This window comes from Panthera tigris, chromosome E1 (genome assembly GCF_018350195.1).
Source record: "Panthera tigris isolate Pti1 chromosome E1, P.tigris_Pti1_mat1.1, whole genome shotgun sequence".
NCBI classification, from domain to species: domain Eukaryota; kingdom Metazoa; phylum Chordata; class Mammalia; order Carnivora; family Felidae; genus Panthera; species Panthera tigris.
The window spans coordinates 40518211-40532944 of NC_056673.1; the positions used below are offsets into that span (position 1 = coordinate 40518211).

General features: G+C 42.4%; 1 protein-coding gene across 2 annotated transcripts in view; it reads right to left on the minus strand.

Annotated features, from left to right (window-relative positions):
• STAT5B (signal transducer and activator of transcription 5B) overlaps positions 1-14734 on the minus strand; it is a 65756-nt gene that overhangs the window by 18399 nt on the left and 32623 nt on the right. Inside the window, exons 2-5 of one of the 2 annotated variants that reach the window (XM_042965388.1) lie at positions 8323-8460; positions 4727-4883; positions 3509-3598; positions 2156-2330 (exon numbers count right to left, since the gene is read on the minus strand). In XM_042965388.1, coding sequence (XP_042821322.1) covers positions 2156-2330; positions 3509-3598; positions 4727-4883; positions 8323-8450 — 550 coding nt within the window. In that variant the 5' untranslated portion in view covers positions 8451-8460. Of the gene's footprint in view, positions 1-2155; positions 2331-3508; positions 3599-4726; positions 4884-8322; positions 8461-14734 lie in introns of those variants that run through there. The other variant, XM_042965389.1, reaches the window with a different exon arrangement.

Sequence of the window (14734 nt, forward strand, 5' to 3'; positions counted from 1 at the left end):
CAAGACCCAAGGAAGGCAGAAAGAATGATGCAAGGAACACCTGTCTTTCAGTAACCCGGCTTAAAGAAATCAAACATTTCTCGGGGTGTCTGGGTGGCTCAGTCGTTTAAACGTTTGACTTTGGCTCAGGTCATGATCTCATGGTTTGTGAGTTCTAGCCCCACATCGGGCTGTCTGCTGTCAGCACAGAGCCCACTTTGGAAACTCTGCCCCCCTCTCTCTGCCCCATCCCCGCTTGCGTGCACATGCATGCTCTCTCTCTCACAAATATAAACAAAACATTAAAAAAAAAAAAAGAAATCAAACATTTCCACGTTGAAAACTACCTGTACATCCTTCCCTGCTTGCACATCCGTCCCTGCCTCCAAAGGTAACCACTATCCTAAATGCTGGGGTTATTACGCCTTGCCGATCACCTATTTGAATATCCCAGTGTCGGGGTGCCTGGCTGGCTCAGTCCATAGAGCATGCAACTCTTGATCTCAGGGTTGTGAGTTCAAGCCCCATGTTGGGTGTGCAGTCTCTCTAATTAAAAAAAAAAAAGAATATTCCAGTGTCCTTGTTTGGGGCTGAGTCAAGAGGAGGTGAGCATCAGCACATCTTGGGCAAGTTCCTGGCAGGCCGCTGAGGGCCCTCTCACACTGACCTATGTCCTGCCTCATGGACACACAAGCTGGGACTCACAGACGAAAGCAACTCTAACAGTCAGGAAAAGCCCAGAGCTAGAAGACAACTGGAAATACGGTTTGGATTCCACTCTTGGGGACTGAGAGAGAAGAATACTGTCCAGGCCTGGAACACAGCAGAGCAGTATGGAGCCACCTCGGAAATCCTGCCCCCATCCCCAGGGAGGCGGTGGTGAGCCCCACACCTGGGCCCAACCTCCCTATGCAGGTGACCCACTTAGGTCTCTCCTGGCACTTTGCAGAAGCTTCTGGGAGGGAGGCCAGCAGACATGAGGCAATTTCTGCTCCACTGGAGGAAGCTGAGCCTCCACTTGCACAAATAGATCGATAGTCTGTGTTTCTGATGGGTGAACTTGATACATGAGACTGAACTGACATGGCATAATGGGTACAAACCCAAACCAGAATCAAACCCATATCCATAAATAGGAAACAGAAAACCCAAGAACAGGATTGGAAGTACTATCAACCAGTCAAAGGCTTTTGGGTAGAACTAATAGCCTGAATTCTCCCGTTCCCTAATCTAGGAAGAGGGCCACCCTTTCTCTTGTGTCTGAGATGGATTCAGATGGAAGAAAACATGCTAGAATCATCTCATCAACACTTATTCATACCTACTATGATTCAGCCAATGTGCCAACCTCAGGGTACAGAGATAAGACACAATCCCTTCTCAAAAATTTATAATTAGTATGGAAGACTGAGTTAATAATAATAGCAATATCACTATAAAATTGAGCCCACAAGCATGGTATTAGAGGCGCACATGCTACATAGATGGGTATGTGTCTGTACAGCTGGGCAAGCAGAGGCTTTTCTGAGATTCTCAGCTGGGCATGCTTGCAGGGAGACAAAATTAGTATTAAAGTCACTCTGCCAAATTCTCAACAAGGCCAATAGGGGGCGCTGGTGGGGCTCCAAGCGTCAGCCTCAAGACTGACGTTTTCAGTACTCCAGTACCTAGCAGGATTTATACCAGGAAAGGGACCCTTTGCTTATCAAGGCTAACTGAGGTGCATTAGCAGGCTCTGTGTCAGGACAGCCTCTCTGAATAACTGCACAAGACATTAAAGGTTTGTCACCACAAACACAGCCCTTAGCCTTTATACTTTCCCTGCTTGGAGAATTTAACAGTTCAGCAAATCAGCATTTATGAAACACCAATTATATACAAAAGTACTGTTTACTAGACTGTGAGCTTCTTCCCACAGGAGGAAATTCTTCCCCAGCAGACCAGGAGCTCCCCGGGTGTGGGAAGCCTGAGTGAGACCCACACTCTCCAAAGGCAAGCTCGTGACTCCTCCCCTTCCTAAGTCTCATCCTCCCTGCCAGATCTTTAGTGCACATGGTTCCCGGCTACTCCACAGAAAGGGGAGTGCCTCTGAACAGAAACCCCATTCTCTTCCAATTTGACCTGAATTTCCTTGTAGCCCTCACAACACACACCGCCCAGGCGGCCCTGGCCTCACCCTGGATCCTCAGGCTCTCCTGATACTGGATGATGAAGTACTCTTGAGTCTGCTGCAGCTTCTTCAGCTCATTCTCTGTGTCCTGTGTGACCAGTCGCAGCTCCTCAAACGTCTGGTTGATCTGGAGGTGTTTCTGGGACATGGTGTCAGCAAGACTTCCAACTGGAGAAGTACCCTGAGGACATATCAGGGGAGGAGAGTGTGGGCGGAAGTGAGCTGGGCAGTGAGGATGGTAGAAAACCTCAGCCCTTGGGGCCCCTGGGTAGCTCAGTCGGTTAAGGATCCGACTTCAGCTCAGGTCACGATCTTGTCATCCATGAGTTCGGGCCCTGCATCGGGCTCTGTGCTGACAGCTCGGAGCCTGGAGCCTGCTTCAGGTTCTGTGTCTCCCTCTCTCCCTGCCCCTCCCCCACTCACACTCTGTTTCTCAAAAATGAATAAATGTTAAAAAAAAAAAAAGAGAGAGAAAGAAAACCTCAGGCCTTAATCTGAAGAAAAAGCCAATGCTAGCACCTATAACCTAGCAAAAACCCCAAAAGCAAAATTGTGAGTCAGAGGAATTGCAAACATCATTTGTGAGAACTGGTGTGGAGGGGAGATAAAAGGAGGGGGAAATAGGTGACCTGACCAACCGTGGCACCTTCATATGCCATAATAGAAAGTTCTTTCACAGTCTGGCCTCCATCAGAGTTGCCCAAACAGGGTCCATCTAATTCCCTTCAGAGAGACTAGAAGTGAACACATCCAGGATATACCTGGGTTTTCCTACTAATGATAATGACACCTCATTCCATATTCACGCACTGATCCAGGGCTATGGACCATGTGAGGTGCTGGGGACACAGTGGGGAAGAAGGCTGTGTGAACGTACATCATCTGTGTCTTCACTCAAGACCTTATTCTAACTGAGGGAAGAGGCTGAATCTCTCACACATGGTATCATGGAGACCCCAAAGTTCTAGGGCAGGCACAGCAAGGATTTTACGGATCCAGCCATTTAAGTGACCTGGTCTGAGCCATTCCCTCTATGCTTGACTAAGAGAGGGCTCAGCAGAAACCCCTCTTAAGTAATCTCACCTGAACATGAGCATGCCTTTACTCAAAAACTGTTCAGCTGGGGTTAAATTATTTTGCACTTGTTCACATTGTTTTGTGGTGGTAATCTCACCAAGGTCATGAATCAATTAAGATCAGAGACTAGTGTTCTATTTCTTTTGTGCCCCTTAGGACAATGCTCTGTTTATAGAAACATCAACAGATGCACACTGAGTTGTCTTGAGAGATCTGGGTCCAGAGAGAGGGGGGCAAGGAAGGACTTCACAGCTCTTCTCCCCACATCCATGGGACACTCACATTGTTGGCTTCGCGGACCAGCCTCTGCTCGTTGTACAGAATATGCCGGATGCAGCGGACCAGCTCCATGGGGCAGCGGTCATATGTGTTCTGAAAGAACCCAATAGCAGACATCACTTTGTTCCACTCTGTGCTATGGGGCCTAACCCTACCTCAGAGCAGGGGTAAGATTTTATGATGAGGGGACTCCTGGAGACATGATGACATAACCATGAGCAATGTGGCTCCTCCAATACTAATGGGGGACAAGAAAAGCACATCATAGGAAACCCAATTACAGTGAGAAGGTAAGGTTATTTTATTTCTTGCCTCCTAATTTGCCTAAAGTACTAGGGTGTCATTCTTGGAAACAGGATACATAAATTTCGAAAAGGCCACGTAAGAGGAGAAATGACACCACCTCGACCGAGCAATCAAAATGACTACCCCCAGTGCAAGGAAGATGGACGGTGTATGTATTCAGATGTGATACCCTGGGAAGGACACAACATCACTTACTCAGGATTCTCATCAGGGATGTGTAACCTGAATCTAATCAGAAGGAGACATGACACAGACCCAAAAAGATGTTCATTTTATCTTTAAAAAATAGATGAGCTGAATTATTTTAAAATGTCAATGTAATAAAAGGCAAAGAAGGTTGAGTACAGTTCCAGATTAAAGTAGATTAAAGAAACATGACAACCAGATGCAATATATGGTCCTGGGCTGGTGGGAAAAAAATGTCCTAGAGGACTTTATTGTGACTCAACTGACTGTTGACAAAATGGAAATACAGATACAAGATTACTGAAAAGTGTTCTATCAATGTTAAAGGTACTAAAGATGGTAACTGCACTATAACTATGTATAGAAAACGCACACTAAAGTACTCAGGGGCAAAGGGACATGACGTATGCAACTTACTCTCGGGTGACAAAAAAAATGTGTGTGTACGTGTGTGTAGAGACAGAATATGACAAAGCAAATGTTAACGACGGGTGGATCTGGGCATGTGTACGGGTTCTTCGTATCAATCCTGCAACTTCCTATAAATTTGAAATTGTTTTCAAATAAAAAGTTTAAAAACAAAAGGCTACAACCACAAAGCCAAACAGTAAGAACTTTACACGGCGAACATGTAAGTCCGCAACACTGGGTTCCAGAGGAGAAAGAAAATCTCTACGGGAAGCACTGAATGAAGGAGAGGATTAAGTGTGACCCAGCCTTCACACCCACCTGGAGCTGCGTGGCATAGTGCCCCAGCTTGATCTTCAGTAAGAACCCATCTTCCCCCACTTGGTGCTCCGCCTTCTTCTGCAGCTCCTGCACCAGGCCCTCCAGGAGCTGGGTGGCCTTAATGTTCTCCTGTGGATTATCAAGATCTATTGAGTCCCTAGGGGAAAAAAATTACATACATATGTATACATACATGCACATGAGCCTGTATAAATGCAGCCTCAACGCATCACGCCTTTTCTTTAGCTAAAGTGATTTCTTCATAATGCTCACTGCAAATTTTAGGAAGCACTTCAATTCAAATCAACTAGATGCCTATGTTAATCTATCCCTAATCCACTAATTAGCTTAGTGGACTAGATACTTTCTTTTCTTTTCTTCTTCTTTTTTTCTAAACAATGTACTGCCCTTTCTCCTTCCTCCTACTGACTTCTCTGGTGCTTATGCTATCTGCTTCTAGAAATGAAGGGAAAAGGAAAGTGCTTCGTGTACTCTGAAGGAAATAAGGGCTCTGATAACTTCCTATTTATAGTTACCCCTTAAGGGTGTAAGGGGGCACAAGGTCAAGAATGTTCTACATGCTTTTTCCAGCCTTGACTAGTTCTATGTGCTAATTCCACATATAGTATTTCTTAAGTAGAGGCAGGTGAAACAACACTACTATTTCTAAGGAGCCCTGGAAATGAGATATTAGGACAGAAAGTGCCTGCCAACTATGTACACAAATCAGACATTTCTATCTATCACCAGTTGCAGATCTGGGACCTGCAGGCAGTGCTAACTCTTCTTGTGAGGCAGAGAAACCACTCCATGGACTTTGTATTCATTCAGAGGCACTGAACGGGTGACAGGGGTTGGATGGCTTCTCTCCCTTCCTGCCTTCCCTCTTTTCCCCACTCCCTTCTCCAACTCTTTATTTTTTAAAACAATTTAGGCAACAATTGCTACTGGGCAGTACGAAATCGCTTAACTCAGCTCACTGAAGAAACCAAACAGCTGTCAGATTGAAATAACATTCAATTACTGCTGACCGGTCTGGAGCCAAACAAGAGATCTAGAGGTAGCTAAAAGGCTCCGTCACCTCGAAACCCCTGAAGTCAGTTAGCAAGTAATTTCAAACAAAGGCACAAACAGGTGTGCCACAACACTGATAATGTAGTTCATCACATAATACGCCCAAATCTGCACTCTAAGCAAAGACAGTAGAGAAAGCCAAATTTTAAATACGTATGCTCTCTGAACTAAATAAAATATGTACTAAATAAAAGCTGGGAGGAATGGAGGGCAGCTGCACCTCTGTTTTGGTTGGCAATAATGCTCCTTGTCTGAGGAACCCACTCTTGAGAAGATCCTGTCTCTGAGCAAAACTCATGGAAATCAAGTACTGGTTCTGGTACTTAAAAACTTAATTCTCGGGGCGCCTGGGTGGCTCAGTCGTTTGGGCGTCCGACTTCGGCTCAGGTCATGATCTCACAGTTTGTGAGTTCGAGCCCCACGTCAGGCTCTGTGCTGACAGCTCGGAGCCTGGAGCCTGCTTCAGATTCCGTGTCCCCTTCTCTCTCTGCCCCTCCCCAACTTGTGCTCTGTTATGTCTCTCAAAAAATAAATAAATGAAAAAAAATAAAATAAAAAAACACAATTCTTTGCTTAAAAGAAAAAAGAAAAGAAAGGGAAAAAAAAGCCTTTCTTAGCTTAAACATGAAGAACTGAACATTTTTTTTATTGAAATCTTTATGTTCTTAAGAAAACCAAAATAAATAAAATTCAGGCTTTCCTTCATAGCAACACAAGTCTTTTAACATTCATTCGGTGAGAAACTACATGGGAGATCTACTAAATGAAATTTTAAATCACCAGAAACTTTCTACCAACAGTTTTCTGAACTCTCCAAATCATTAAAACAGGAAAGAAAATGAAAAGGAAATGGAAAAACACTAAGCAAGGTGCAGCCGACATGCTTATATTTAGCTCTTTTTTTTTTCTTATCACTTCATTACACGAGGCTGAGATTTTTTAAATTGCCCAGAAAATTGCCTTCCTTTGGTGCTCTCTAGTTTTCAAACAGAAATCTGTTACTAACACATAACCTCAATTATTCCAAGGCAGCATTACTGACAGGTACCCAGCTCTCCCCAGACAGTGGCCGGCTTCTCCTGGGCTCTGCCAGAGAGGACCGCACCCCGCCATGATGGTGGGGGGCGTGAAGTAGCTGATGAGCACGTCAGATCAGACAGACAGGCTGGTGGCCTCCCAACATGCTCCCAGACCCTGAGCAGAGCAGCAACAGCCTGCAATAATGTTGTCAATCTACTACATTATACTAATTCTGAAAGAATTTAAAAACAATTTTCTCTCTGCGCATATAAGCAGGAATTCGGAAAATAAAAATAAACACGCTTGTTAAATCTGCCACCAAGACATGACTATCGTTAATATTTTGGTGTGCTGGCTTTTAGCCTTTATGGGTATGCATAAACTTTAAAACATAGGGGCACGTGGGTGGCTCAGTCGGTTAAGTGTCCGACTTTAGCTTGGATCATGATCTCCCAGTCGGTAGGTTCGAGCCCTGCGACGGGCTCTGTGCTGACAGCTGAGAGCCTGGAGTCTGCTCCGGATTCTGTGTCTCACACTCTCTCTGCCCCTCCCCCGCTCACACTCTCTCTGTTTCAAAAGTAAATAAACATTTAAAAAAATTTTTAAAAACACCAACATCTCCATTGTTAATTTGTTATCAATACATTTTATTAAGTGATATGCATATGCATACCTTAGCTGCCCCATTAAGCACTAAATTCTTTGTGGACATGGGCTTTTCATTTTTTTTTTTTTTAAGTTTATTTATTTATTTGTTTTAAGAGAGAGAGAGAGAGAAAGAGTGTGTGCACGAGTGCACGCCAGCAATGACAGGAGAGAGAGAGAGGGAGAGAGAGGATCCCAAACAGGCTCCTCACTGTCAGTGCAGAGCCTGAACACAGGGCTCAACCCCATGAACCGCAAGGCCATGACCCTGAGCCAAAACCAAGAACCGGACGTCCAACTGAGCCGCCCAGGCATCCCTGTGGACAAGGGCTTTATCTGTTCCTATCTTACACCCTAGAGGCACTCAAAACATATTTGTTAACTGTTGTTTATTAGCAGCAATACTCTAATGCTTTTAGCCAGAGTTTACTAAAGGGGGGAAATCCTATTTTAAAAATCCTAAGAGTTATTCCACCTGCTTAAAATCTAAGCTATGGGTCTTATGGGTCATGTCGTTTTTGTTTTTTTTTTAATTTTTTTTTTCTTAATGTTTTTATTTATTTTTGAGACAGAGAGAGACAGAGCATGAGCAGGGAAGGGGCAGAGAGAGAGGGAGACACAGAATCGGAAGCAGGCTCCAGGCTCTCAGCCGTCAGCACAGAGCCCGATGCGGGGCTCGAACTCACAGACTGTGAGATCATGACCTGAGCCAAAGTCGGACGCTCAACCGACGGAGTCACCCAGGCGCCCCCACGTCATTATTTAAAAAATGTACAACTTTTAAAGTCTCCATCATGTTTTCCTTCCCATATGCCCATGTTTCACTAAATCTGATAGAAAAAAAACTGTTCACTTACCAAGCTTGGCTTTCAATCCACTGGGATAAATAATGTCGCACCTCAATGGGGAAATGCTGACCATATAATGCTTGCATCTGATGAAGGGCATCGCCTTGGAGCTGCTGGGCTTGTATCCACACAGCCATGGTTTGCAACCTGTTAAACAAACAATCAGTGGTTTGGGTGGGGTTTTTGGTTTTTTTTCCCTTCAGCTTTTAAATCCACTAGACTAAATATTCACAGTTATAAAACCTAGAGACAAATGCTTTTAAGCCCTTCTTGGTAGATCAGTATTTTTGAACTGAATTTTAGCTTTAAAGATGTTTCAAAATGTACACATTCAACGTGGCCATGGGAAGGTATATAACTGGGTCTATGAAGCTCTGACTGTAAAACAAACTGAAGTCCTACAAGTAAAAGTACAAAGCCAACATTAGGGGAAGAACTGCCTATAGCTTTGATATCACATATTCTTTACTTTTGTTCCAAACTTGAAGTAATAATAAGCAGCATTTCTGGGGCGGCTGGGTGGCTCAGTCGGTTAAGTGTCCAACTTCGGCTCAGGTCATGATCTCACGGTTCATGAGTTCAAGCCCCACATCGGGCTTGGTGCTGACAGCTCAGAGCCTGGAGGCAGTTTTGGATTCTGTGTCTCCCTCTCTCTCTGCCCCTCCGCCACCCTCTCTCTCCCTCTCAAAAATAAAGAAACATTATAAAAATAATAATAAGCAGCATTTCAACAGGATAAATAATTAGCAATTTTTTAAAAGAATCACTTGTTTTGGATCTGGTATTCTGACTTTTAAGAAATGTAATAAATGTGCTATTTTGAAAAAGACCCAGTAAAAGAAGAGTGAAAATATCTAAAGCATGAATTGAACCCTATGTGTTATTACTAGTTACCTAAGCTGCAATGCTTTACACATAAAGGACACAGATTTATCTGGAAAAATGCCCCAAGTGTCACTTTCTGAGTTACTGTGAAGGAATTTATGAAACAATCTTCTGTTATAGTATTTAAAAATCTCTCTGACATAAAAACAATACATTCCAGCTAAGAGTTAAAAACAAGAACCATTGTATTCCAATAGTAGGTAGATTTTTAAAACATGCTCTTGACTCTAGAAAAGGTTTTATAAAACTACCAAGATGCCTTCTCAGATTTACCAGAGAATTTTTTTTCAATATATGAAATTTATTGTCAAATTGGTTTCCATACAACACCCAGTGCTCATCCCAAAAGGTGCCCTCCTCAAAACCCATCACCCACCCTCTCCTCCCTCCCACCCCCCATCAACCCTCAGTTTGTTCTCACTTTTTAAGAGTCTCTTATGCTTTGGCTCTCTCCCACTCTAACCTCTTTTTTTTTTTTTTTCCTTCCCCTCCCCCATGGGTTTCTGTTAAGTTTCTCAGGATCCACATAAGAGTGAAAACATATGGTATCTGTCTTTCTCTGTATGGCTTATTTCACTTCGCATCACACTCTCCAGTTCCATCCACGTTGCTACAAAGGGCCATATTTCATTCTTTCTCATTGCCACGTAGTACTCCATTGTGTATATAAACCACAATTTCTTTATCCATTCATCATCAGTTGATGGACATTTAGGCTCTTTCCATAATTTGGCTATTGTTGAGAGTGCTGCTATAAAAACATTGGGGTACAAGTGCCCCTATGCATCAGCACTCCTGTATCCCTTGGGTAAATTCCTAGCAGTGCTATTCCTGGGTCATAGGGTAGGTCTATTTTTAATTTTTTGAGGAACCTCCACACTGTTTTCCAGAGTGGCTGCACCAATTTGCATTCCCACCAACAGAGCAAGAAGGTTCCCGTTTCTCCACATCCTCTCCAGCATCTATAGTCTCCTGATTTGTTCATTTTGGCCACTTACCAGAGAGTTTTTAATTCATTTGGCAGAAACTCTCTGGGATCAACCCGATTGCGGCAGCAACATCACTTTCATGTACACAAGGTAGTAAAACTGAATCTTGCTCTAATACTATGATCCACAGGGTAGAATTTGATGTCAGGCAAGGCTAACTTGAAATCCATCCAAAATGATTTGGCTACTGATTTGCACAATTCTCTTAAGTATATTACGTTTAGGGTGCAGTAAATCAAATCTTGATTTTGTTGAGTACCAGAGACTACACATGTGTGTTAGGAAACAAAAATCCCTTCTCTGTTAGTTGTAGTTGCGCGATCGTATAACACTGAGCTATTTATGGGACAAGTCAGTTAGCCAACAATGAGGTGTGGGGTGGATGCCAGTTACCTATTTTAGACTTGTGCAGTGCTATAGAACACTTGAGCGGTGTACAATTTTATTTAGGGCTTTGGGCATTAAAGCTGGGATCACTGTAAGATCATCCAAGACATCAAATTTCAATGGCTGGGAGTTTACTAGGAGAAAGACTCGGATAAAAGAGCTCTCTCCAGAAGCAATCCCATGTTATAATCCAACATCTGGAAGACATTTAATTGTACAATATAATTTTTAATTAAATGAATCATATCCCAAGATTTTGGAAAATTGGAAAAGATATCAAAGGCTTGTTTTTTGGATAAAAGGTGAAGGGATGGATGGGTTGGGTGGAGGTTTTAGGCACTGAAGTGTATGGAAGAACAATGAAGGAATGAAGAACATAATTCAGGCACTCATCTCTTTTGGTGGTAAGGAACTGGAAAGAAGTAGGACCTCACTAGCAGTCTTAATGAGTATGTGAACAATACCAACAGATACAAAAATTTTCTTGAATCTTCCATTCATTAGCTGAACTGACCCAAGAGACAAAAAACTGGGGGGAAACATTGATCTCCTCAGAGGCCCCTTAGGCCACTGAAAGAACGTAGTATTTTCTGGTCCATTGTATCCTCTTGGTCTACTTGACTTTTCTTCACATGATTTATCATTCCCGACATTTATCATGTATTTGTTTACTGCCTTCTCACTACGGTGAAATCACCATGAACACAATGACTTTGTTTTGTTCACTGTTTCTCTTGGGCCTAGAACTGTGCCTGGCACATAAGCATTCCGTAAATTTTTGTTGTTGGTGAACAAATAAATGTATACACACAATTTGGTCAAATACATCAGGTCTTTTTAAAGTTATTGTGGAACAAGGTATCAGTATAAAATACCACGGTGGGGCACCTGGGTGGCTCAGTTGGTTAAGCATCTGACTCTTGATTTTGGCTCAGGTCATGATCTCGTGGTTCGTGGGATCAAGCCCTGCATCCAGCTCTATGATGACAGCATGGAATCTGCTTGGGATTCTCTCTCCCTCTGCCTCTCCCCACCACACTCATGCTTGCTCTCACTTTCACTCTCAAAATAAATAAACATTAAAAAATTGAAGAAAAAAAAAAAAAAAGGAAAGAAATACAGTACCAAGGCCAGAAAAGGGAACAGATTTTATAACTCAGATGAGTCTGTATTAACAATACTCTATTTGTTCCTTAATAACATATGCCACAATGTGTAATTTTACTTTTTAGTTTTTGTTAACTTATTTTTGTTTATCTTCCCCACTGAAGTCTAAGAACAGTGAGTAAAGGGAGGGGGGCCTGGGTGGCTCAGTTGGTTAAGCGTCCGACTTTGGCTCACGTCATGATCTCACAGTTCGTGGGTTTGAGCTCCACATCAGGCTGTGCTGACAACTCAGAGCCTGGAGTCTGCTTCAGATTCTGTGTCTCCCTCTCTCTCTGTCCCTCCTATGCTCACACTCTGTCTCTCTCAATCTCTCTCTCGAAAATAAACATTAAAAAAAAAAAAAAACAGTGAGTGAAGGGAGCACATTTATTTACTACTGTGTTCCCTAATGCCTAAGTATAATGGCTGCCATGGTAAGGAAGTAATCAAGACATATTTGCTAGTGAATAAATACATATGTGTTAAATATTTCACATATCCTGCTGGTTGAGCATATTCCAAGTATCCATTATTGCTTTAAGAAAGAAGTACAGTGGTAATATGCCATATATATAGGGGTACTATATAAATATCATACCATTGTGTCTTAAGTTTTATATTAGTTTTCACTTATTATCAAAGAGCAGAATGCTGAACTCTTAGAATCTGTCAGAATGTTTTTTATGGTTCTAAATATGAACATGTTGTAATATTTTCTAAAATGCTATTTGAAGAATAGCTGGTAAATATAAGGTGGTAACCACCTTATTTTGATAAGTACAAAATACTTTTAATTTCACTACATAAAAATGCTTTGATAGAGCTGGAGAGTAGATTTTGCCTACTAATCAAGAACATATAAAATAAAGGTACAATAAATAGTACAGCATCATTTTCATTTTACTTTTTAACTAAGAATTATATATGCATGGAATAGAAGATGAATTACTGCAATTGTCATGTAACAATTTAAAATATACAATTTGGAGAAAAAACCCACCCCACCCCCACTGTATCAGTAGAACCTAGAACCTAAGTAGCGCTTTCCCTCGTACATGCCCAAACTCTTCACACCCATCATTAAGCTATGCCTACGCCTGGCATGAGCTGAGACCCTGTCCTTTGTCACCAGTATTCATTCTGCCACCAAATACTACTCTACATATGCAGTAACTGTCCTCAATACAGGCTTTCTTCTGCTTATTTACAGGCAGCTCTGTCTTCAACGTGTGATGTTCTGACAAGGAAGTGGTTTGTATCTTTGGTAAATCATCACAGGGGCTTCTCTAAAGACTGGGAAATGGATTCACAATCTTATTTTTAGCCAAAGATGAGAATCAGTTGAGTTTTGCTTAGTTGCATTCTTAGTGTTCATAAGCATTCCAAACAACCCAAATTAGCCTTGGATGCAGAATGTCATACTTTCCAAAAGCCTAACGTGCGGAAATCAACCCTATATATTTGGATATATCCTAGGAGTCTCAAATAAAGCAGACTGTCAGGCACTTGTTTAAAAAAAGTTCAAAGTCTAATAGCTCATAATGTTACAGTCTTACTGAAAACCATAAAAATGAATGTCCACTAATAAATGGTATGTGTGAGTGGGATTTAGGAATAATCTTGTCTCAATAATAAATACACTCTTATTAGATGCCTTCCCTTTTAAAAGTAAAATATAAACCTTTGTCAAGAAAAATATCACTCTAGGGGCGCCTGGGTGGCTCAGTCGGTTAAGCATCCAACTCTGGCTCAGGTCATGATCTCATGGTTCATGAGTTCGAACCCCATGTTGGGCTCTGTGCTGGCAGCTTACAGCCTGGAGCCTGCTTCGGATTCTGTGACTCTCTCTCTTCTCTGCCCCTCCCCTGCTCATGCTCCCTCTGTCTCTCAAAAAATAAATAAACGTTTAAAGAAGAAGAAGAAGAAGAAGAAGAAGAAGAAGAAGAAGAAGAAGAAAAAGAAAAACATCGCTCTCTCTGAAGACTTCTAGAACACTGTGGCCAAGGTCATGGTGCCAAGGTCCTCCAAGCTAAACTGTGGAGGAAGATAAGTATAGAGTACATGACAGTTGAAGGCTCCCAATGCATATACGCCAACTGAGTGAATAAATTCTAGTTTGGGGTGGGAGTGGGAGGAGTTAAAATGTGTGTAGGGATCTGTTGCACTGGGCTTGTGTGCATAATTTTTGTTTTTTTTTTTAAGAGAGGAAGAGAGAGCACGGGCCTGTATGCAAGCCAGGGAAGGGCAGAGAGGGAGAGAGAAAGAGAAATCTTAAGTAGTCTCCATGCTCAGTGCAGAGCCCAATGCAGACTTGATCCCACGACCTTGGGATCATGACCTGAGCTGAAATCAAGAGTCGGACGCTCAACTGAGCCACACAGGTGCCCCTCATGTGTACCTTAAAGCATTTAAAAAAAATTTTTTTTTAACATTTATTTATTTTTTGAGAGACAGAGAGAGACAGAGCATGAGCAGGGGAGATGCAGAGAGAGGGGAAGACACAGAATCGGAAGCAGGCTCCAGGCTCTGAGCTGTCAGCACAGAGCCCGATGTGGGGCTCGAACTCACGAAGTGTGAGATCATGACCTGAGTCGAAGCCAATCGCTTAACTGACTGAGCCACCCAGGCGCCCCCCTTAAAGCATTTTGTAACTCCTACTCTCCATCCCACCACAACCACCACCCCATCACATCATATCCCGGGACTAAAGTCTCTAAAATGGGAGTTAGAGTTTTGCAGATCATGGCAAATTCACCTAAACAGAGTTCTGTGAGATTCAACTTCTTGTACCTTTCTGTGCCTCAGTTTCCTTATTTATAAGACAGTGCTAATAATACATCCCTTGGGGAGTTGTAAAAATAAGTTAATATGTATAAATGCTTAAAACAGTGCCTGGTTCACCGTAAGTTCTCAATTATTATTCTGACTTTACAACCTTAAACTTACAAAGTTGGCTTCCTTCTCCCTGTGTCCAATTTTTTAATGTTTATTTATTTATTTTAAGAGTGAGTGAG